Source organism: Rhododendron vialii, chromosome 3a, assembly GCF_030253575.1.
Source record: "Rhododendron vialii isolate Sample 1 chromosome 3a, ASM3025357v1".
In the NCBI taxonomy this organism is placed as follows: Eukaryota; Viridiplantae; Streptophyta; class Magnoliopsida; order Ericales; family Ericaceae; genus Rhododendron; species Rhododendron vialii.
The window spans coordinates 17865713-17891457 of record NC_080559.1 but is presented as its reverse complement, the minus strand read 5'-3'; the positions used below and the strand labels follow the sequence as shown (position 1 = coordinate 17891457).

The 25745-nt window shown below is 37.4% G+C and overlaps 2 protein-coding genes across 3 annotated transcripts in view; both read right to left on the bottom strand.

Moving 5' to 3' along the window:
• LOC131321174 (uncharacterized) overlaps positions 1-25745 on the bottom strand; it is a 62148-nt gene that overhangs the window by 5081 nt on the left and 31322 nt on the right. The window lies entirely within an intron of this gene.
• Positions 4408-8389, bottom strand: LOC131320965 (receptor-like cytoplasmic kinase 176). Of its 2 annotated transcripts, none has more exons than XM_058351908.1 (6): positions 8059-8389; positions 6885-7198; positions 6330-6465; positions 6079-6221; positions 5875-5998; positions 4408-5152 (listed from the first exon to the last, which is right to left on the bottom strand). In XM_058351908.1, the coding sequence occupies exons 1-6, from the start codon at positions 8099-8101 to the stop codon at positions 4689-4691; spliced, it is 1224 nt and encodes a 407-aa protein (XP_058207891.1). In that variant the 5' UTR covers positions 8102-8389; the 3' UTR covers positions 4408-4688. The 2 variants fall into 2 exon arrangements, with proteins under 2 accessions (XP_058207891.1, XP_058207892.1); XM_058351909.1 differs by lacking the exon at positions 8059-8389 and adding an exon at positions 7411-7903.

Genomic DNA, 25745 nt, shown 5'->3' with positions numbered 1-25745 from the left:
GCCATTATTTAATCAAGCCATTATCCATTTCTGTTGGTTCTTTTCCTTTTTCCAGAGTGATCCCAAAATTGGCCAACACATGGCCGTTATTCCGTTTTCGCAAATTACTCAAGCCTTATGTGCAAGGCTTTCATTTTCACATCGATCTCCACCATTACTTCAGATTTAGTAATGACACAGACAAAACTGTAGCCAAATTGGCCACTTATATTTGCCAAAAATTGTAGAAAAGCAATGAACATTATCTACACCTCTTAACCAAAATTGGGCATATTTCAACCAAAAACAATATGGATACCAATACAGATGGCTTCTAAAAAATCCATACCTCTTTCGAATATTGTTGATCAACAATCGAACAAATAATTTTGGGGTCCTTGTGGTTGATGTGTAGTGTGCCATAGGAGGCACATATTGACTTTGATTAGTACCAAATCTAGGCGGTACTTTGAAACCAATGGGAATAGTTTCATTTTGGTCATTACCACATTGACTTCCAACTCCATTACTTCCACTAGTATTTGGAATTGGTTGATAAAAATCCGTTGGCCTTGTTGGGCTAGGCCTAAGTTCAAAAGTAGGATTATTATACACCTGTGAATAAGGTGTTTCAATAACACGATTTGCATATCCATTGTTTTGCCAAGGGTTAACATTTACGTTAACTGGGACTTCCACCGTTGGTTGATTTCGTGCCATTACTGCCTTAAACATAGCCATCAAAGTTTTGGCTATTTCACTTTCTGGATCATTCAAGACCCTCGCAAATCGTTGGATCAAGTCAAGACGATTCAATATCTGAGCCATTTGGTGCCATTGCTCACTTCCAAATTAGTAATGAGCCCTCCTTCTAGCGCCAAAATTGTTATCAAAAATTCTTGTTTTCTTTCCAATCGACGGAGAATCGACGGGAAATCGTATCGTAAAGCTTGCTGGAATGTGGGTGTGAAAAGTGGAGTTTAGTTCCTTGCCGTATTTCAGGACTTCTTTGGAAACAAACAATGAAGTGGATGAAGTATGGAAGAAGATTAACAAAATGGACTTTATTAACCCTCAAAGTAGAAGAACATCCAATCGAGATGATTGAGTGAACAATTACAAGTTAATTCTACTCCTAGAAAAGAAAAGATAAAGGCCTGATTGGCGTTGTTTGTGTGTCCTTACAATGAGGCCTAAAAAGGCTATTTATAGGAAAACAAATATGCGCAGGAAATAACTTCCCAACTTCTTCAATACTCCTTATTCTCCTTTGCTTCCACTTGTCCAAATAACTTCCCACTAACATCACAGTGTGTAGGACAATGACAAGTATTATTTTCAACCGCCAAGTGTGTAGGACAATGCCATGTGTCCTTTCAACTTCTAAGTAAATAGAGATACGCCAAGTGTCCTGCACATGTTATTAAAATACAAATACCAAAAATAATAATAAAATAGGTTGCATTTCCATAATCGTCACCCTTCGGTCGATTATCGACGGGCGGTGAATATATGGTCCAAACAGGTGTGTTTGGACTAACTTAATTTTTTTGATAAATAAAGTTGGTGGTATTACTTTACTTTTAATTAACCTTTTTTAGTTTTCGTCATAATTTTTATTAACGTCATTTGTCTTGATAAGTGGAATCAAGAAAATTTAAGAATAGACCAAAGTTGAAAAGTCCATGTAAGATTTTTGAAGACATTGAAAGGCAGTCTTTTTTTGCTTTATCAAACTTTTTTTTTGTCTTTAGTAACTTGTTTATCCGGTAATTCAATCCCGAACGAACTTTAATAGAACCGATAAGGAAATGAATTCAAGTACCTTAAATTTTTTTAAACACCATGAATTGAAAGAATCGTATTAAAAACTTAATAATCCTCGAGCATGGTTTGTTTTTAAGGTACTTAAATAGGGGTCCTATACCCTATAGATACTTATGCCTCCATCCTAATTGGTTTCAATTATTATGTTATCATCCTGACTTTCAAAATAAGTCCAAAACACCCTTCATTTATATTTGACCTCTTTTTAAGTTTATAATTTTCTTGGATAATCCCAAACAAAAACGGTTCAGTGAACTGGGCCATCATCCCTGGAAACATGCCGTCCTTTACTCCATTCCCAAACTGATGAAAAAGAAGGGCAGATCTATTAATGTGGATGCGCGTGGGGAAAGGAATGAAAGATCCATTAACGCGCCCTGAAGACAAATACACATCCGCAAACATCGACGGAGACCACCAACACCCCTAGCCAGCCGCCGTTGCATTCGAACAACTGTGTTGTCGCCATGAAGCCGTCCAGATCTCGTTGTCCCTGTCGCCATTAAGCCATCCAGATTTTGTGGGTCTTGTTCAGTTCTCCCTCGGGATCGATTCATGAAAATAATCAAACCCCAGCCGCCGCCCCTAGCCGGTTCTCACTGCCATGAAGCCTTCAAAATCTCGCGCCATGTAGCCTTCCAAATCTCGCAAATCATTAATAAGTTTGGGCGGAGGCGGCGCGTAGGAGGAAGGATAGGGAGTGGAGGATGACGGCGGCAATCGACTCGATCTTTGACTCGGTGAGGCGGCTGGTTGGGACGTGCTCGACGGCGTCGGCCATGAAGTTTTTTTTTGTAAGCGGTGTCGTCTTCTATGCAATTTTGGTGTGAGATCTCAAAGTAGTAGGTGGTGGTTGGAAAAGAGAAAATTATTCAGAGAAATGCTACACTTACAATATTTTTCTACAACATGTTTACAACATGGTGACGTGGCCAACATGGTTTTGTTTTTTTGTTTTTTTTTTGGCTGGGTAAAGTGAGTGGGTCCCCTGGCCACGTCACCATATTGTAAACATATTGTAGAAAAATATTGTAAGTGTAGCATTTCTGAATTATTCAGTGCTTCCTTGGAATGTAGGATTCTCTACATTCATGGAACATAAAGTTGATGCTATGGGTGGTCGGTCCAGCGGTGGAGGGGGGGGGGGGGGGGGGGACGGAAGGGATTTGTAGATTTATCATTTTTGCAACCTATTTTATAATGTTTGTTAGTTATTTGTCATGTTTGTTGCAAAGTTATCATGTGTACAATAATATTGTTGTGAATTTATTATGTTTGTATCTACTTTATCATGTTTGTAACTTATTTGTCATGTTTGTTGCAAATTTATCATGTGTACACTAATTGTTGTGAATTTATTATGTTTATATCTACTTTTATGATAATTTTGTAGAAATAATCCATGGAAAATATGAATTATTCCAAAATTGATCGTATTCGAAAAATTTGTTGGTAAAGGTAATCAATGGGCCGTAATAAATTGAGATATAGATAATTGCGATTTCCTAAATAAAATAATTTTTGAATTTTGGAGAGTGGGAGAAAATTAATGAATGAGGGCATAATAGGAAAACTATGCAATTTCTAGATGATAACTTAATTATTTAAACGCACTAGAATGAGGACATAAATAAGTTCCTCAAACAAGATGACTATTTAATTTCTTCTTTGTTTTTTGTAATAATTTAACCTCCATCGAATTTTTAGTGCGAACTCAAGTTTGAACTCTAAGAGCATCCACAGTGAAATAATTAAAAGTTGCCACATCATCTTTTGGTTATCCATTTAAGGGGTTGCTAAAGTTAGCAATGTAGAGGTCCACAATGGTACAATCAAAATTGAATAACCAAAACTTGCCACATCACCTTTTTATAACTTATAAAAATCAAGAAATTGTGACAAAGAAAATAATTTTTTAAAAATAGTTTTCAAACTAATAAAAATAGGTTATTAGAAAAAGAGAAAATAGTTTTTTTGAAAACTTTGATTTAAAAAAAAGTTTATGGGAAAAAGTTTTTTTTTTTCAAAAGAACATTTTTTGAAAAAAAAATTAATAAAAAAACTGTTTTGAAATAAAACTTTTCAAATTTTTTTTTTGGGAAAAACAGTTTCAATAAAAAAAACACATGTAAAAAAACTGTTTTTGCAAAAAAATAAAAAACTGTTTTTAAAAGTATTTTTGTTATAAAAATGTTAAAAATGGAAGAAAGAATGTTTTTTTGTAATGATGGTGTACTTGATTGGAAAAATGTGAAGACATTAAATTTGATTATTGGTAAAAAGTTGGTAATTTTGATTATTCAAGGGCCAAAATTTGATGAATTGCTAAAATATTTCTAAGTTTGGTTATTCTAATGTGAGCTCTTTTTGAGCAAATGTTAACTTTATAAACCTTTTTGTTTTGATTATACCACTGTAGATGCTCTAATAGCTTAGTTCTTTTATCACCTCTAAAACCAAGTGGTAGACTGCAAATAGGAAACCCAAATCACTCCAAAACCTTGAGTACATTCATACCAGAAGTAAGGCTTAAAAGAGGATGGAGCTAATACCAAACCGGTGAGATAGGTTGGTTCACCTGGAGACTGGAGTTCTACTATATGCATAAAACTCAGTTGCATTCTTATAACAGTGAAACGAAGCTGTAAAATGCCCTTTAATCTTCTCTACTATCGATAGTCATAATTTACAGCAAGCGTATGCACATTTATACTGAATACATACACGAGCCAAATAGATAGGCAATAACTGTACAGTAATTAGCCAAGGTTTGGTGTAAGACATGTCAAAATTCCAGCCTAATTGTCCTCTCTTACACCATCTGTACTCTGTCTATCTCCCTCTCTCTTGAAGCCACAATGGTAACAAAAGTCCGTCATCATTCAAGCATGAACTGGGGAAGCAGCTGGCCTAGGGTATGAACCTGCTTTCACACGGCAAGCTTCATTAGTACATGTCCTGTTGTTATTAGAAACAGAACTGCTTGATTTACTGCTATGACTAATTTGGAGGGGTTCACTTCTAGTGCTCTCAGCCTCTGGTAAGTCCTGAAGCTGCTCCAATGCCTTAACAACCTCCTCCATGTTAGGCCTCAACCTGGGTTCAATTGCCAGGCATTTGATTGCAAGAGTAGCTGCTCTGAGTACTCCACCTAAAGAGTACTGGCCTTCAATACGGGCGTCCATGACACGAAGAATTCGACGTTTACTGGTGAGGTAGGGTTTCGCCCATTCGACAAGGTTGTGTTCACCTTGCGGGCGATTCTTGTCCAAAGCTCGCTTGCCAGTCAACATTTCCAGGAGGACAACCCCGAAACTGTATACGTCACTTTTGGCAGTTAAATGACCTTGATAGGATTAGAGAAAGAGGAAATGAGAATTAGTCAAACCAAAAATGATACTTGAAATGCTAAGATTGCATTAAGAAACAGATCTAGATACAGTAGGATATTGTACACAATAGCTCGAAACAGTATCAAGGTGAGCTGAGTGGAAGTCCTGGAGATTTGAACTTACGGAAATTTGAGGAGGGAGAGATGTAGAATCGAAGGTAGAAATGCAAAATGGAAGGGGTTCAATCATATTGATTAGCTAATACTGCGGTGAAATAGTATACATCAACTTCGAGGAAAACCAACATGCCAAAGTGTTCGATGATGTCGAGGATAATAAAGAAGTTCACCCAGACCTAAACATTTTTCAGGAGTTCAAACAGGTAACTATTTTTAATGCCCTGGGTTTAATTATCTATTTATACTAAAGGGTGTAACTTGAGGGACAGGATTGAGAACAAGAATTCAGGACAACTGAGCTTGCCGCAGGAGGTTCTCTGGGCTTTATTGACGCCTATGAAGGAATTGCTCATTGTGCCAAATGAAGAGGCCTGAGACTGGGACTAAAAGAAAGGTAAAAACCGCAGATGCCGATGACTTTGAAAACATCAGCTGACATGCCCTCTACCCCCTCAGATTTGCACGGTGCCTCGTCCGTACCCCAAAAGACATTAAAGGGAACCATTGTTGAAAAAAGAGAGAGGGTCAAATAGAACAATACTGAGAATTAAGAGTACCTGTTGCCAAGTACTCAGGAGCTGCATACCCATAGGTACCCATGACCCTTGTTGATACATGGCTTTTACCATCTTCCGGTCCGTCCTTTGCCAATCCAAAATCAGACAGCTTCGCATTATAGCCCTGTCAGTTAAACAGTAGAGAATGTAAGAGAGAAGCACTAGCTGAGGTTCCCTAAATAATAACTAGAATGTTTCACTTACAGAGTCGATAAGGATATTAGACGTTTTGAAATCACGGTATATGACTTTCGCTTCTGGGCTGTGGAGATATGCAAGTCCCTTAGCAGCACCAAGAGCAACCTTCATACGGAGTTTCCAAGAAAGTGGTTGGAAGTAGGAACTTCCTGTTCAAAATAGCATCTGATGTTTCAATATAAACCGTAATGATAAGACGAGGACAGAACAATAGAAAGTTGAATTGGCCAAGGAAATAAGGACAGTGAGAAACTCACTCCTAAATAGATGATGTTCCAAGCTGCCCCGCGGCATGAATTCATATACTAGAAGCCGGTGGTCATCCTCCAAGCAGTATCCGATCAATTTCACAAGATTAGGATGATACAGCTGCCCCAAATAATTAATTTCTGCCTACATATTCGATAATTGCCAAAATTACAAAACTTTCTTACTTGAATAATAAAAATGGCATAAGGCGATAGAAAAACCAAACAAAGAATCATGATAACAATGTTGGCACAGTTGATTAGGCTCCACCAGTACAAAAGTGAGAAACATACACTTGCACTGCGAAGGCAATTCCAGTTTTTGAGTTGCTGGAGGCCATGTTTGGATCACAACTTAAGAAGGAATGGACTGAAGAAGCTAAGTTCACTTCTTTAGTTTCTTCATTTATTTTCCTTCCCTCGGTAACCCCCTCCTCAAATCCACGATCCAAACACAGCCTGAATGCCCGTATACTCAGCCTAATTAATCATGCAATAGCTGAAAGTTCAATCCAGCAGTTGTGTAAGATCAATCGAAAGCCAAGTAATTCAAATAATACTCACCAACCATTCCTTGTGACCCTGCAAGCCTTCTTGGTTGAGTCTCTTCACGGCAATAACCATGCCAATTCCCGGCTTGGCAGCAGTAAATGTATGCTCATCAATCCAACCTTTGAAAACACAACCGAATCCACCTTCTCCCAACACACTATCAGGGCGGAAGTTCCTGGTGGCTGTTTTAAGCTCATTGAAGGAAAAACTTCTCAAGTTGGACAATTGTAAGATCTCACCCTCTGTCCGAGGAGTAAGTGTTCCTGATGGAGACGATAACTTGCTACATGTATTACCATCTTTCGGGCCATACTTTACATTCCATCCTACACACAAATCAAAGGCATAACCTAAGTTTGTGGTAATTGTTTATTGTGGTCAAACAGGAAGAACTTTGGAGTACTAAGTACCAACCCAAGTTTCAATTAACAGGTCAACTCCGGATAAATTAGAACAATGAACTATTTTAATTCTCATGAGACAAATAGTTAAAAGTTTCGAATTGCAAGCCTGTACAAAAATATGTTGGAATTACAACCTTCACAGAGAATTTGATGAGAATTACAACAGAATCACACAATGTTGGTATAGCATCTCCAAACTGTGAATTTTTTTTGATAACCAAGTGTCTGGACCCAGCTTACGCTCACCTCGACTAATCCTGGAGGACTAATCCCACCATCCAAACTGTGGATTAAATTTCCAGAAACATTGATATAGTTGATACATGGTGCAACTATGTAATCAGAATCAGGTGGAAACAAAACATTGGCGTTACGTTCATTAGATCCCAAAGAAGCTTAGATAAGCAAAACCAAAAGGATTTATGGGTTCAGGGATATTCTGTGTTGGGAATCGTGATCATTCAGTTCAGTTCAAGCCACAGTGAACCGGAATTATTCAGTTCAATTGTATGTAGCTATACAAGGATCCCAATGAAATGATTCTCTTCTACCTCTAATCCATCATACACACACTCTCTACGACCCACCAATACCTCAACCTCTTGCTATATTTTATGGAAGTCACAACATAAAATCTATTCCTTTGAAATCGATCCAAACCGAGCCTATAAGGTTCAATCTAACCAGGACATGAAATAAGCAAACGAGATAAATAGATAGATACACACACACACACACACACAGAGCTATGAGCTGCATAAAACTAAAAAAGAGCCAAGTACCAGGACTCTCGGCTTTGATTCGAACACTGAAACAGGATCCCATCGATTAAGAGCTCTTTTTACCCCTCTCTCTCTCTCTCTCTCTCTCTCTTCCTTCACCAGAGAAAAGAGAGTCACGGTTCTTCACCACCCCAGACATGCCAGCAAAAGTCTATGATCTGTGGAGCCGAGGAATACCCAAAATCAATAGCCAAACCAGATGGAACACGAAGGTGTGAACATTGTAAAATGTAAATGCTTTCCGAAGTACTCCGGTAGCAAAAGAGAGAGAGAAAAAAAGAAGATGGTGTATACCCACACGCATATCGGTGTTTATATACGATTTTGATCAAACACAGGTGTAAACACATTTATATAGTTTACGTTTTAATTGAAGACACTTGTGTTTCACTTGAACTCTTTAATAACTTCACCCCCAGTTGGAAAGTGTCGACTTTGCCCTTAGGTTTTCCTCTTCCCATCTAATTCCACGTCCGAGAGCGAGAGAGTTTTACACAGTGGGAGGGGATGAATAGTACACTCATTTTTATTGGAATTTAGTTGAAATAGTGTAAGTTATATCTTTGCAAAAAAAATGGGATAAAGACAAAAAAAAAAAAAAAAAATACTTCACTTTGACTCGTTGTGCCAAAATAAGCTTAATTATTATTTTATATATTAGTTCGATAAATGCGAAACTTTTATTGATGACCAAATTTGTAACGATCCTGATTTTTGGTAAATAAAAATTTCGTTAAATATTTAAATTTTATTTTAATTACTTGGATTTGCTTTTAAAAATTCCTTTTTAACTTTAATAATCCGTCATAATTAGATTTGAGACTTAAAAATTATATCTTTTCACACTGGACAATCTAGTCCTTTTCTAAAAATAAGTATGCTTATAAAAACACTTCTATATTTTTCTAGTGAGTAAAATAAAATCTTAAAGTTACATTTCTTAGCTAGAAATCCTACTTGGCAAGTAGAATTTGTTTCCAACCATTTAGTTAGTGAAACCTAACTACCATTTCCACTTAGTTACATTCTCCTAATTCCTCGATGAACCTTTCCACTTACCCTTAAACCTAATGAACCTTTCTACACCTTAGTTGAACCTTTTCAACCCTAGACTAGGAAACATTACACTTTCATTACTAGTCATTTCAAAAGTTTATTACTCATCATTACTTCTTCCAAGAATATCTTTTCTCATAATTTCCTTTTTACCCATTGAATAATAGTTTGTAAAGTAATTTTTATCCTTTGAGTAATAGAAAGACTTTCTATTATCTAGAAAATAGTGCTACCATGGACTTGTCTAATCAAGACCAAGTTTGTTCTTTCAAACAACCATGATTATGTATTGTCACATCAAGAAGGCCATGATTCATCATCATATGTTTTTCTTCCATAAGTAATAGCCTTGAACCTATTATTGACTTATAAGTAGCATTTCCTAGATTTTTCTAGGCATATATATACTAAGCTACCATAAGCATGCCTATATATACATATATGCACTTTCTAGGAAAATATAATGCATAATGTTCTTGTCATTAGAAGCCACCTTTAATCATTACCCTTTCCTCCTAGGCCTAATAGGACTAATTAGTACATAAGTATTCTTAGCTGTGTGTGTGTGTATATATATATATATATATATATATAGACATATACCCTTTCTAGGGAAAGTATTGACCATTGGGTATTGTCTAGCACTTGAAAGCCTTGACTATCATCATTACTCTCCCTTAGACTCATAAAGCTACTTGGACCTAAACATGATTAGTCTTACACATATATATATACATATATACATACATTGTACGAGAGAGAGAGAGAGGAGCCGAGAGGAGAGAAGAGAGAGAGGCCGAGAGAGAGAGAGAGAGAGAGAGAGAGAAAGAGAGAGAGAGAGAGAGAGAGAAAAGTGTATGTGTGTGCATGTGCCTATTCTTTTCCACAAGCTACCCTTTTAGCCTTAAGCCTAATTTCTACTTTTCGACCTATTCTTAGACTACTTTAAACATAAAATCCTAGCTTTAATCATCCTAGATTTACTTACAATCTAGCCTTTCATCACCCTAGAAATTGACTTGCAACCTAGCCTAGGATTGACTAAACATGAAAGGCTATTCTTTAGCCTAATCAACCATATCTTTAGACTTGTAAGACTTGCTTAGCTAGGGTATAATTACCTAGGATTCTCCCTAAAAAGCCTTAAAATCCTACTTGATTATATAGCTTTATGCCTAAAGATAGAAATGACAAGTGAGGGAAGGCTATGCCTTGATAAAAGGTAAGATTAGACAACACATGAAGGAAACAAATCAAGAGAGAGAGAGAGAGAGAGAGAGAGAGAGAGAGAGAGAGAGAGCCAAGGAGGGGAGAGGGGGAGCCAAGTTTTTGCTATAAATAGGACCACATTCTTGCCATTCAACTCACACCTTCAACCCTTTCAACTTCTCTCTCTGGAATTCTTGTATTTATCTTTGTTCTTCCTTTGTTCTTGGTGTTCTTGAGCTCTCCAAGAAACTTATCCTAGACCGCCACTAAATCACAACTCGACCACCCTTTCGATCCAAAAAGTTTAGTAGTTTAGTCAAGAACTAGTTTCAAGAGAAACATTTTCTCTTTCGAAACTATCGTAAGCTTACCGTAGGAGGCCATTCCATTCGATAGCCAACGTGCTTATCTTTTTCTGTAGTCGTCACTACCGCCAAGAAGAACGGTAGAGTGTCCTTACTCTCTAACACTAAGTATAAGTAGATTTTTCCTTACTCATTAATCCTAAATATAGAATTTTTGTATGAACATGTAGAATACCTCTACTCATTTACTCTAAGTATAAATAAAAATGTGAATATTGTTTGTATTGTTTAAAATGTATGAGAACTTGAAAAGTGTATTACTAAAGGTTTGAAAAGAAATATGACTTATTAAATAACTCGACTTTATTTTTCGGAAAAACATATATTGTTTTGAACTTCCCTAAGAGGAAGAAAGAACGGATTTTCGAAATATAAACTTGATGGCAAAGTATTCGTATTTTGATCTTAGGATGGTTATGAGCATATATACGTGATTACTTGTATTACTTGTTGTTATGTGATAAAGCATAAGTGGTTTTCCACTCCAAAGGTGTCCGTTCATGTGACACTATGCTTTATATTATGTGCTAAATGTTTGAGCATGACTACGTGATAATATGAGCATGATAAGTAATATAGAGTTGATGATCGTGTTATATTAGTTTCAAGATTACAATGGATGATTTATGTGAAAAGTCCTACCACGGAATTTATGCATGAAAACGAGATACAAAAATTGAGAAAGTTAGAAACATGACACCTATGGTGTATTAATGACAAGGTGTGTTTGGAAAAAGAAAAATGTTTGAAAAACCACAATGTGGCCGGACATGGTAGCCCATTGTGAAGATTGCCAATGGGGCCAAACGTGGTAGCCTCATTGGTAATATGGCTTGGTTATCCGCAGAGAGGAGCCAAGGAAGAAAAATGTTTTGGATACCGCAATGTGGCCGGACGTGGTAGCCCATTGTGTGTATGGATTTTGAAAACCGCAATGTGGCTGGACTTGGTTGCCCATTGTGTGTGTTGCCAATGGAGCCGGACGTGGTAGCCTCATTGGTAGCATGATTTATCCATACACACAAAAGGGCTGGACGTGGTAGCTCATTGTGTGGATTTGTGAAAACTGCGATGTGGCTGGACGTGGTAGCCCATCGTGGGCATTTTAAAAAAAAATGCAATGAAGCCGGACGTGGTAGCCCATTGTATGTATGGATTTTGAAAATCGCAATGTGGCCCGACTTGATAGCCCATTGTGTGTGTTTCCAATGAAGCTGGATGTGGTAGCATAATTTATCCATACACACAAAGGGGCCAGACGTGGTAACTCATCGTGTGCAATTTTTAAAAACCGCAATGTGGTCGGACTTGGTAGCCCATTGTGTGTGTTGCCAATGGAGCCGGATGTAGTAGCTTCATTGGTAACGCGGCGTGTTTAAAAAGTGTTTTTGGAAATGTTGATTTGGTAAATAAAAATGAGACATGGTCTACGATGAGTAGCGTAGGAGAAACTCAGATATCACAGACACCAATGTTAATTGAATAATGAATGTGGATGTGTCATTGTTAATTGCATAAGCATGTGTTATTTGAAAATCATGAGTCGGTATACTATTTCTATGACCTATTATTTGTAATTTATGGATTAGCGGGTATGAGATTATTCTGCTGAGCTTTCGTAGCTCATGGTGTTACCTTTAGTGACCCTGACATATTATACTTGTGGCGACACTAATATAATATGACTTGTGGCGACACCGATATAATATGTCAGACTTTGTAGATGATCAGGGTGAGCTGTACATCTTGGAGGCTATTGGAGCCGAGGAGCTGACTAGGATAGAGGAGTAGGCGGAGCTGTAGATAGGAACTCCAGTTTTCCTCCCTTTTGTGTAATGAAAGTACTCTTATGAGAGTTATGCTGTAATAACGAGCCAGACTCTATGTTAAAATTTCCAATAAAATTGTCTATTTAACGTACCTAAAATTCGGGGCGTAACAAAATTGATTGGTCACCGAATTATCGAAAACTTAATCCCTACCTTCCTGATTCATTAAACTGGTGGTGCCTCTTTTGTAGCAAACTTCATTTTTAGACCTGAATTTATTACTAGTATTTGAGTGAGACGCCGTGTTTAGAACATGCCATGTTACGCCTTTTTTAGACCAATATATATGCCATTGCACATTCTACAAACGGCCACTTACATAAATGCGAGACAGAGTAAGAAATTTCCCATATCTAGAAACATAATTGGCCTTTTTTATTTGCTAATAATAAAAAACTATGTGTATTAGAGCATCCGCAATGGTACTAATCAAAATCAATAATCAAAATATGCCACGTCAGCATTTGATTATCCATTTAGTCCATAATCAAACTTAACAACTTCTACCTCCACATTGGTTATTTTTGTATTCCTAACCAAAAAAAATCCCATAATACACAATGCACAATTGTCCAATCGCAAACGAGTTTTAATCGTGCACCCGACCACACCAAATTATTCGTCTCGATGAGACGATTTCCATATGGGGTGTTTTTGAGTTTTGAGTTTAATTGTTGAGTTTGGTTATTGAGTTTTGATTATTGGTAAAAGTTATTAAGTTTAATTATGGAATGGGTGGAATTTGGTTATTTACTAAAAGACTTGTAACTTTAGTTATTACAATGTGGAGTGTTTTTTGAGCATTGTTGTTAAATTTGCTTACTCACATCCATTTGCTTATTACAATGCGGATGCTCTTAGTATGTAGTGGAAATATATTAATGTGCAAAAAGCATCTCGATATTAAAAAATATGCACATAAATTGATCCGAGCTATAAGATGCACGATTCAATGGTTCAGAAGTGCGCAGCACGGTGCTACACACACTACTGCACAGCATCATCCCTCATTACGCTTGTTAAGTGGTGGTTGGCAAAAATGTAGTAATTTGAAAGGATGAGGAAACATATGATCTCTGCCTTCAGATCTGATTTTCCCTTCCCCTTCTCTACCCAAACTGCTTGCCGTTGGTCACCGCTCCGCTCGCCGCCGGTGGCTTCTTGAGTCGTCAGCTTCAGACCTTCGATCGGTAGGATGTTAGATAAGAGAAGGACTGCTCAATGACGAAGGACTGCTCTTGGTAGTGGCCATTCCACTTCTCTGTGGTACGATAATTGGCATCCTCTTGGCCCTTTGATAGATAAGGTCGGCCCCAGATTTGCAATTAACTCTGGCATCCCTAGAGATGCTTCAGTGTCCTATATCATCCACAATTCAAATTGGGCTTTTCCCATTACCCGATCTGTGGAGCTCAATGAGATCAGAAGAATATTGCCTCCTCTAATTCCATCCAGATTGAGTGAGCCTGACCGTATTAGATGGACCCTCAATGCTAATGGCTAGTTCACAATTGCCTCCCTTTGGAACAAATTGAGAATTCCATTTCCAAAGGTTGTGTGGTGTAAATTGGTGGTGTTTTCAACTAACATCCCAAAATGTAGCTTTATCACTTGGCTAGCTATTCATAATAGGTTATCCACTGCAGATAGGCTGACACTTTTTGGCCTTAATCACTCTCAACAGTGCAGCTTCTGCTCTGGGAGTGAAAGCCATGACCATCTTTTCTTCAATTGTTCCTTCTCTCAACAGGTGTGGGACACTATCCTTTCCAAACTTCATGTTTCCTGGCCCTCTCGAGCTTGGGCTAATAGGGTCAGTTTTCTCTCTAACATAAAAGGCAAGTCGATTTAAACTGTCATTTCCAAATTGGTATTTACTGCCACTATTTATCATGTATGGATCGAGAGGAATATGAGGAAATTTCAAGGTCAATCTTGTTCTAGTAAGGTAGTTGTTCTCAAAATCTATTCCGTGGTTAGAGCAAGACTTCTATCCTTATCCAATCTGCAATGATTTCAAGCAGATGGGGTTGTGAATGAGTGGAACATTAATGGTCAATTATTCTGTTGGTGACTATTTTTGGTAATTATCTCATGCATATCATTTGTTTGCTCTCTGTAAAGTTGGGCAGGATGCAACAGGATTCTTGGCTGCTAGTACCTCTATGTACAAGGAATGAGGGTTGGATCCATAATGGTGGGTGCTATGGGTGAATGCAACTGTGGGCTTCACTTTTCTATGCCTTTTCTCCAATGTTTGTGTGTGCCAGCATATGTGTGAGCCCGTGAGCTGTGTGCTTGAGCCCTAAATTTTTTGAAAGTGGAGGTAAAGTTAGTGGGTGTCATTTGGTAAGGGAGAGTTGAGGGTGTTATGGTTCATGCTGTTGCTTTTAGTTGTTTGGTGGTTTAGGTCTCGAGGGGTTTCGTAGGGGAGCAGAAAGAGCAATAATCCTAGTTCAATTCTATCTCATCTGTACTGTTCCTGATGCAGTTCTGCTGTTTGCTACTATCAGTCCTTCGTTTGATTATATTATGTTATTGATTACTATAGCTTCTTACTCATGTTGATGTGTACTTCGGCTATGAAGGGTTTATGTTTATTGCAAGTTCCTGTCCATGATCAGGTTGAGGCTCCAAACGTGATCTCTCAACTTTGTAGCAACCAACTTGATGACGTGATTACTGCTACTACTACTATCTGCTTGCTGTTGTAGCGGTGTAGCTAAAGTTTTCTTTTGCTGATTTGGTAGTGGTACTAGCTACTTGCTGAGGGTTATGGATGGTTGTGTTCTTACCTGCTGATAGTAGCTGCCTGCTACTGCTTACCTGCTGTTTAGCCTTGCTTTGTAATTGCATTGTGATAATCTGTGCTGCTGTGGCTCTTGCTTTGTAATCTATCATTTTGTGCTAGGTTTTCGATTACTTTTGGCCTATCCTTGGGGGGATGTCCCTTGGAATGTTAAAGCTTTTCTGGGGGGCATTTCCCTAGCGGTCCGTGGCTAATCCTTCAACTGCTGTCTTTGTTATGGTTGCGGGTATTCTGCACCTATTCTCTTCCACTAGTTCTCTGTAACTGTTTGTTATTGGTGGCTTGGTTCTATGGCTGATTCTTAGCTATTTGTTGTGGCTACAAGCCTCTCCTTATAGCTGATACTTAGCTGATATTTTGCACTGTCGTTGTTTTCTATATGTTGTTTTGCTGTTACAGCAGCTGCTACAGTGTTGTTGAATGCAGTTCAATAACTGCTGCGTATGTTCAGTAGCTTGCTGCTACTACTACTGCTTACCTATGGCACTTGATGGTTGCCCTGCTGCTGGTGTGCTACTCAACTATTACTGATTCTGCTGGTTCTGAACCTGTCCAGGTGCTATTGGATGCAAGGGTACTACCACAGTTTGCTGCTTCTGGATGCAAGGGTACTGCAAGAGTTCAGTTTGTGTTCTATTTCTGATTCCGATTGCTACGACTGCACTTACCGCATGTTGGCTCCTTCAACTCCTACTCATCTTTAGGCGCTGTTTTCCTTCCCTCTTATTAGATGGATTGGAAACAGTACATATCATTTAATTCATGTAGCCACTTGGCTTAGCAAATTTTCTTTTTTGTTTTCTTTCTTTTCCTCTTGGGGTATGTCCCTTATAGGCTGTATATTCGGTTAGCCCCTTTTAATTTCAAGCTGATTTATCCAAAATAATAATAATAATAATTGAATTAGTCCTACTTTGACAATTTGACAGTTTTTATTTCTACTTTCTTCTTCATTTTTAATTAATTAGAGACCGGGCACACGCGATTCGAGTGCAAGTCAGATTTTGGCAAAATTTGATCAAACAAATAAGTGGTTTGATCAAATTTTGCCAAAATCTGACTTGCACACGCATCGCGTGTGCCCCGACCTCTAGTATATATAAAGCATAGATGAGGCGGGTGGAACCACTTAATTAGTCAACTAGGTCAGAAACAAATTGGTCTCTCTTAAATTCTTTAGTTTTTTTTCCAACTATGTACAATAAAACTATGGGTACACCACCAAATGTACACCGTGTTCCTTGGAATCCACATCGAGGTCCCATACAAATGATCTGAGCTGCTTTAATTATTTAAAACACTGTTTTAAGGATCGCTGTAAAAAACAACTCAATTGAATATCGGTAATGGCTTGATCGATTCTACACCCAATTTTATGGAGCAAAGAATTGATCATGCCCTTACCGATAACCGTCTGATCTAATGATCTTATTTTTACGGGACCCTTGAAATTTGTTTTAAAAAAATTAAGCAACTCCAATCATTTGCATGGGGCCCCGAAGTGGATCCCACGAAACGCGGTGTACATTTGTTGTACACCATATTGTGTACCCATAGCAAGGCTCTTGTCTTAACGATCGATACTGAAATCTTCTTTGCCAATTTAAAAAAAAATGTCGCGGGCATTGACTGCGTTGGCCTCATACATTCCTCCAAGGAGAGCAAGAAATTCAGTATAATAAGCGACAACCTATTTGATCTCGTTTAAAGTGTGTTATACGTAGAAGGAGATTGATAATAACTAATAAGGGAGACATTAGAATTGAGATTGATAGAGAGAAGGGATTACTAATGAAAGGTAGTACTACTCCTTTGGTTGGAGGTAAGAATTGTGTAGGTGTTATTGTAACAAAATTTGTTTAGTTGAGTGAGGAGTTTTGGGGGATTCAGAGTCCGGACGAACTAATAGTCGCCTCTCAGATGGTTTGTAGAGGCAATTGCAATTTGACATATTGCTTTCACATTACATAGGCAGTAAGCGGCCCCCCGGGGAAAAAAAGTCTTCAACTTATTTTGTTCTTTTAATAATACGAAACAAACCACTTCGGATCATCAATCTCTTAGTAATATATATTTGAATTATGGCCGATCAAAAAAAAAAAATTTGAATTATGTGTCACAGTGGTTGTAACTCTAGTTTGAAATTAGAAAAAAAAAACAAACATTATAACGATTGAGCCCACATTCCTTGTATGAAACTTTTGTAAAACAATTTTGTAGCACGGATTTTATCTATTTTCTTAATTTCGTCCTTTTGGATGTAACAATGATTTCACATCGTTATACTGACACGTAATATCGTGGACCGTTTTGTGTGGTCCTACTTGGTGTATGATCTCCTCTATGGAATTAGTTGGATTTGAGCTTTTTCTTCCACTTGTCCATATGTGCTTGGATCTCCTCTTATCAGCCTCTTGGTTTTCGAAGTAGTCAATCATTAATTATCTAGTTCATCATAGAATTGCAAAACCAACTATTAACAAGCCACCAACTAGATCATCTTTAAATGGGGATCATTAATGGTTATGGTCACTAAAGGTAAACGGTGGTGCCCACATATTTACGAAAACCTCTAGTACGACCCCTTTGTATTCAGTTTGTTTACCAATTTGGACCTCCACCGATTGTGGGAACACAAAAATGCTTTCAACTAACCTAACCTAACCTACCTTTGGCATTCAAAGCAAGAAAAATGACAGTTATGGCGTTGGTCTTGAAGGCGGCCATGTGCAAAAGAGATGCCCACCAACCAACAAAAAGCAAGAGTACAAGGACAAAAGCAATATGAGAAAAAACAGGAGCCATAATTTGCCAAACCCGGGCCAATAAAAGCTTCTAGTAGCTAGTAGTTACTATATAAATTAAATAGTAGTACCAACTTTTTTCTATATATATATATATATCAAGATAGCGTTTGACTTAGAAAAGCTGAAAAGAGATAGATCAGAGAGAGAAGGGGTATCTTTCACCAATACAAAAAAAAAATTCTAAAACCACACGCAAACATACACACACGCTCGCAAACACATCCACACATGTTCGAGAGTGGGTGTGTATGTGTTTGGGTGTGGTGGTAGAATAGTTATTCACCAATAATGCAACTCCGATTCACATCGGACAAACTTTTCTTTTTCTACTGTTGGATCATTTGAAGGTTGTTTTCAGCAAGGGCAGAGCTAGAATTTCTTGAGAGTGGGGTTGAGAGAGAAACTTATTTTCAAAGCAGTTGCAAATAACCAATTTACCGAGTCGTGCAATCTCAGCTGTCCATTTCAGCAATCAATGGTCTGGATTTAAAAAAAATTATTCGCGCGAATAGTTTTTTTAAAATCCGAACAGTTCAAAACACTTTGAACAGCCGAGATTGAGCTCTGTAAATATTTGTTTACAACTGTTTTGTAAACAAGATTTTCTCGTGGGGTTAATGTCTAAAAGCATAACTGATAGTAGTATTATGTTATTTGCTACATCGAAAAACTATGTATGTATTAGTAGTGGCAAAAATTGCAAATAACTGTCCTTAGGATCGGTGGTTTATGTACAAGAAATGTATTTATTATCTCTTTAAAAGCGTACAGAAATTCTTACCGCTAGTGGACGGTAATATTTAGTACACAAAAATTAGTGGGTGTGCATGTAAGTTATGGCTCCGACACCTTAAGTTATAAAAAAAAAAAGGCACATAAATTTTTGCCTCCACCCTTGCTTTTCATATTCACTTTGTCGTTCATTTTTAACTCGTATCGAGAATAGTAATTGCGCTTAAAATTATGTGGACCGATCCCTAATAAACAAAAATGATTGCAACGCATCCATCTTGATGTAAATGATTTTATTATCAAAGAAAGTAACATATATTTTATTGATAATAATAAAGCATTACAAGAGAAAGAAGAGAAGGAAAACCCTAAAATGTGACGCAAGTGAGTTTCAAAATAAAAGCATTTCAAAACCATATTGATCGAATTTCGGTCAATATAATCTTTAACATAAGTGATGCTCTTATCAAGTAGACTTGAAAAAGATCCACAAATAATCCTACGAGACCGGCAGTTATTTTCAATGACCAGAGGGAGAGAGATCCTCCTCGATCCTTTATCGACTTTTAGTCAAAACACAGTCTGGCATATATTATATATAGGAGCATGTGGTTTTATTAATTGAAGGATCGAGTATTTGGTATCAAAGGAGTTGGGCTACACGTGAAAGTAGACAGTTTCTGGAAAGATATGATTTTCAATAGCTTTGACTATGGAGAGGGAGAGAGAGAGATATGATTTTCAATAGCTTTGACTATGGAGAGAGAGAGAGAGAGAGAGAGAGGGCAATGGAAGCGTCCACATGCAGCTAACCCGTGGCTGTGGGTGTCCTTAAATCAAATTTCTTGTGTAATTTATTAGGAAGATATCGCAATCGCTGGACTTGAGATTCGAAACTCCCTTTCTGTTGTGGGCCTTGTGGCTTAATAATTCTTTCCGAGTACTCTTTTATTTTTATCAAAAAAATTCATATTTGATTGATTTGCGTTAAGTATAAAATTATAACAAGAAAATTTAGAATTTTCGATAAAGAAAAATAATTCAAAAAAATCTATCTCGTTTGGATTGTTTTTGTCTTTTGTGATATTTTTTAAAGTTTTGATTATAATCTCTTACTTTTTACATTCATCTCGACTAAAAAATAATTCATAAAAATAATTAACGCAAAACTAACAAAGGCAAATTTTTTTTAATAAAGAGAAAAAAATCCAAACCGATTATTAAGCCAAAACACCTACAAATTTGTATGATTATATATTGCATAGAAACATATGAATGAATTAATATATATACACACACACACAATCCGTCTCTCATGAGGAGGTCCGCATTTTAGTTAAAATGCGGACCTCCCCATTTCTTCTATTCTCCGATCGAATTTCGATGATTTGAGCCGCTCAAGTGATCTGAATGTGATTTTAAGGATACCCGCGAGAAATCAACAAAAAAATGACCGGGAAGGGCTTGATTTGAGCAGTTTTTATTTGAACCGTTCCAAAAAAAATTGTTCGAAACTATTCGGATGAAGCCCTTCCTGGTCTTTTTTTTTGCCGATTTCTCGCGAGTACCCTTTAAATCACGTTTTGAACACATTGAGCTGCTTGGGTCATCGAACTTTGATCGGGAAAGGGTCATTCGTATTTTGACTAAAATGAGGACCTCCCTATTTTTCCTATTTTCCAATCGAATTTCGATGAACTGAGCCCCTCAATGTGATCAGAATGTGATTTTAAGGGTAACTGCGAGAAATCAGCAAAAAAAATGACCGAAAAGGCCTTCATCTGAACAATTTTTTATTGAACGGTTCAATAAAAAACTGTTCAAATCAAGCCCTTCCTAGTCATTTTTTTTGTCGATTTCTAGCAGGTACTCTTAAAATCACGTTCTGATCATATTAAGCGGCTCGGATCACCAATTTGAAATTGATGGCGGCTCTTTCGTTCCCTCTGCAATCTCTCTCCACGCAACACAGACATCTCGGTAAGCCATCCTACATCTCTTATTCTCTTCCTTTGATCTAGGGATTTTTTTGCTCTCCACCCTCCTTACTCCTGGCTGCCCGACCTCGCTGGACCAAACCCAAAGAGGTTAGATGGCTGTTTTCCTCTTCATTTGATCATGGTTATCTACAATGAACTAAAAGTTTCAAACAGAAAAAGAAAGGGAAAAAGTGAGGTTTGATAATTCATTTAGATTGTGTTTAGAATGCGTTGCGTTCAGGCGTAGACATGCACTAGAAGAACTCTGTCTGAACCTAATTTAAGAAACAATCTTCTCGTATAAAACAACTTCGTTGGCGGGGGTGGTCAATAGTTTCGTAATTCATTTTTGTTATGTTCAAAAAAGGTTGTACCGTTCGTGCCTTCAGGCACAGGCAAATCCTAATATATATACGGTTTGTTTCAAATGAGGGAATTCTCATTTTAATTAAAATGAGGACTCCCGTTTTCCAATCGAATTTCGATGATCCAAGCCACTCAATATGTTCAGAACGTGATCATTTTCAAGCTATCCGCAAGAAATCAGCAAAAAAAAAAAAAGACTAGAGAGGACTTCATCCAAATAGTTTTGAACAGTTTTTTATTGAACGGTTCAAATAAAAACTGCTCAAGTCAATGTGTGAAAAATAAACCATGTGTCAGAGTATAGGAAGCTAAACGTTTTTGAATGTGTTTCGACCATATTGCCTTCCCCTTGGCGGTGCAAGGTGGAGTGAAGAAACTACACAACTGTTGTTCCAAGTGCCCTCTTTCCTTTTAGCTGATTAAAAAAAAAAAGAATCAAAAGTCAAGCTCTTACAAATAGATATATATGAGAGAAAATTATACAGGGCCCTCCGTGTAGAATAGGTTGAGCGGTAAAGTGATGAAGAGCTGACACGTGGCCAATTTGAAAGTAATTGTTTCATCCTTGCTTATGTTCGTTCTCTTTTGGTAACCTGTAAAACAGATACTTGATTATGAAACTCCAAGAAATAAAAATATATTATGACCTTTTAGAATAAAATGATAAAAAAAAAAAATCTTCACACCGGTTCAAATGGATTGAAAGTTGGAGTACTTAATTTTTTCACCATATTATTTAATATATAAACAGTCTAAAAAATTAAAGTGTTCCAATTTTCAATCTGTTTGAACTGGTGCGAATATCTTATTTTTATAATCATATTATTCTAAAGGCTCATAATTAATATTTGTCTCTAAGGCTCTTATAATTAAGTATCTGTTGTACATAGTCCCAAAGAAAGAGCAAATAATAAATTATGAAAGCCTTGAAGACAAAAATTAATTATGTCCCTTTATAATAAAATGATCAGAAAAATAAGATCTTCGCATCAGTTCAAACAGTTTGACAATTGGAGCACTTAATTTTCTCACCATATTTTGAAATATATAAACAGTCTAAAAAAATTAAGTACTCCAATTGCAATCCGTTTGAATCGGTGCGAAAGTCTTACAGAGCATTTTTTTTGGTCATTTGATTTTAAATGGTCATTATTAATTTTTGTCTCTAGAGCTTTCGCAATTAAGTACTGTTCTTTCTTTGGGAACATGTAGAGCAGATACTAAATTATGAAAATTCTAGAGACAAAAATTAACTATGACGCTAGAGAATAATATGATAAGAAAAATAAGATCTTCGCAACGATTTAAACGGATTGAAAATTAGAAAACTTTAATTTTTTGATGTTGTTTATGTATCAAAAAATATGGTAAAAAAAAATTAAATGCTTCACTTTTCAATCCGTTTGAACTAGTACCGTGGGCTCCTCGACCGGCGCGCACTCGAAGAGTCGCCACTCGGATTTTTGAGTTAGATGATCCGAGAAATCAAGAGTTTTTTTTTTAAAAGAAAGGCTTTTGGTCTAGCGAAAAACGTTGAGATTTTAGGTTTGGGAGCTACGTTACGAACGATGAAGGTTTTGTTAAAAAGAAAGCAAAAGCACCCCGCTCGCTCGGCAAAGCTAGTCTCTATTAAACATTTTCAAAGGGGAAAGATTTCGTATAATTTTTCGGAGAATAAAACTCTTTAATAAACAAGCAAAGGGGGAAGGGTCATGGGGCAATATATCACATTGGCGTGCACGTGGTGTTGCTTATACATAAATGATAGGAATATGATGTTGTGAGACGAAATAACTATCCAACAAACTGTCTAGATCAGAACTATCCTCACACGGCTTACCATAATACCACGCACTGTCTTATGGTATGTCGTGCGGTCTAATTGCTTTGCTGTTAGACTATCATCAATACCCCAGAACAGCGCGCGACGTGTTATATATTCTGTGTGTTATTCCCTAAAGATATCAGGAGGGGCACAACCGCTGATCCATCTTGAAATAGTACCATCTTTTCAAGTCATGAACATAAAAATGATTTTCAATGTATTTGATCCCCAGAGATGATCAAGAAATCCTCTTTTGGACATAAAACATGGCTTGTAGATATGGTCTCATTCCAAACATGCTTGATGAAAGATGGCGATGATCTAGACTGTTTAAACAAACGAACAACAACTAATAAAAGACCGTGCGTTTGAACATGCTACGTTGTGCGACGCATCGGAATGCCGCACGGCGTGGTTTGTCCAGCACAATGACTGTTTTGTTTTTTGAAAATAATTTTTAAGTCAGTTTTTAACCAAAAGGGGTTAAACCTGACTACTGGAAAGTTCCCTCAGGGATCAGGACAGGGCCTATCCCAAGGAAACTTGGTTTTTACCTTTCGTCTTGAGCTTGAATGAGGGCGGATGATGATGGATGAATGTGGACAAGATCGGATGAGAGAAGATGAGTGTAGATATGAATGGTTGTTGGGTGTTTTGGTAGGTAAGATCTCAAAGTGAGTAAAAGACTCACTTTAATGGTGAGGAGAAAAATGAGGCATTTTGAGAAAGAAAGTGCCTAAAGAATGTCTTTTGAGCAATTTTCTTAAGACTTGGAAGTAAGGAATGAGTGTAAAAACATGATGAGAGAGAGAAAATTCAGGGAGAGGGGGGGAGGACCCCTTTCTTTTGAGTGGAGAGGTATTTATAGGTAAAAGGCCATGGATTTTGAATTCAAATGAGGGAAGTATTTCTGGGCGGGTTAGAAGTGCTTTTTCAGCTAAGCCATTTTGCAACTGTGGCTCAATACAGGTGTGACCGACAACTTATTGAGCCAGTCAGAATTTTTTCACAAAATGTCATGTGGTTCCTCATTTCTGTGTGCGGCGTAATAAGTTTTATTACACCACGTGGTGTAGAAGTGTTCTGTGCGGTATTCTAGGTTTAGTCCAGGACTTCTTGGGCTTATCTGAGTTTTTGGATTTTTTGGGCTTTTGGTTTGTCTGGGCTTTTGGGCTAAAGAAGTCATTTATTCAAGCTCTCAAAGGTATTATTTCCTTTATTTCATCATCGGGATGTTCAAAGAACCTCTGAGGTCCAGATTGGGGTGTCTACAAGTACGAATATTTTATTTTATTTTATTTTATCATTTTATCCTTAAGGGTTATAATTTATTTTTGTCAGGGTCCAACAAATGCTTTCAAATTGGCCACGTGTAGAATTTTATCTTGATGTATATATACCTATAGAGTCTTGCTATATGTACCGACAAGGGGGGAGGAATTTCATACTGACGGCCGCTTCCGGGCCATCTCTGGCCACCAGACAGACGATCCGAGCTGTCCAAAAATTCTATAAAAAAAAAAAAAAATGAGGGGGCTTACACGAGAATCAATGGCATCCGAGGTGTGTGGGGTGCTTGATCTAAGTACCCCTTTTTCGCGTATATATATGTATGGGGTACTCAGATCAAGCACCCTACACACTATATATACATATATACACGAAAAAAGAGTGCTCGGATCAAGCACCCTACACACTTTGGATGCCATTGATTCTCACGTAAGCCCCCTCATTTTTTTTTTAGAATTTTTGGACGGCTCGGATCAGCCGTCCGGTGGCCGGAAATAGCCCGCCGGCAGTCGTCAATATGAAATCCCTTCCCCCGGTCGGTACCTCTCCCTCCCCCGATCGATACCTCTATCATTTCTGATACCTATATACATAAGGAATGATTAACAAGGCCACCACAAGTTGGAGGCATGAGGCATTGACCTTAATGATCTTTTAGGCTTGGGCCGCCCTTGCAATCAAACCAAAATCCAATGAGGTTAGGTATTAACACATCTTCTTGCACAAGAAAAATGCAAAACGTTCTCATGTGTTTCATCGACTACCAGATAAGATGTTAATTAATTTACAACAAAGAAATTGATTATACATCATCACATTGCATATATGGTGCATGATGTTGTGTTAACAGATTTTTCAAGTCAAATTTAGAGAACCATGAATTTACAATTCACAAAACAAAAAGAAATCTATGTTTAACACCCTCTTACGTACTCGGGGGTGTTTCTTCTTTTCTTTTTTGGTAGTACTTCGGAATTTCACTCTGGGGGTAATTTAACACACCATCAGTTTGAATTTTGTCTCACCCAAATTGTTTTTCTATTTTTTTCCTATAACTTTATTTGGTTATATATATATATACACACACACACAGTCCGTCTCCTATAAGAACCACCTCATTTAATAAAATGCGGACCTCCCTTTCCTGATTGAATTTCGATGATCCGAGCCGCTCAATGTGTTCAGAACGTGATTTTAAGAGTACCCGCGTGAAATCAACAAAAAAAAAAAAGACTGGGAAAGGTTTCATCCGAGTAGTTTTTGTTTGTTTTTTATCAAACGGTTCAAATAAAAACTGCTCAAATTAAGCCATTCCCGGTTATTTTTTTTGCCGATTTCTTATGGGTACCCTTAAAATCACGTTCTGAACACATTGAGCGACTCGGATCATTGAAATTCGACTGGAAAATAGAAAAAATGA

What these genes read in the sequence shown, in the direction of transcription:
- LOC131320965 (XM_058351908.1), bottom strand. Translation starts at nt 8,101, where the DNA reads ATGGGATCCTGTTTCAGTGTTCGAATCAAAGCCGAGAGTCCTG. An exon ending in CTAATATCCTTATCGACTCT is followed by an intron (nt 5,999 to 6,078) that starts GTAAGTGAAACA and finishes TTTAACTGACAG; the next exon opens with GGCTATAATGCGAAGCTGTC. An exon ending in TCCTGAGTACTTGGCAACAG is followed by an intron (nt 5,153 to 5,874) that starts GTACTCTTAATT and finishes AATCCTATCAAG; the next exon opens with GTCATTTAACTGCCAAAAGT.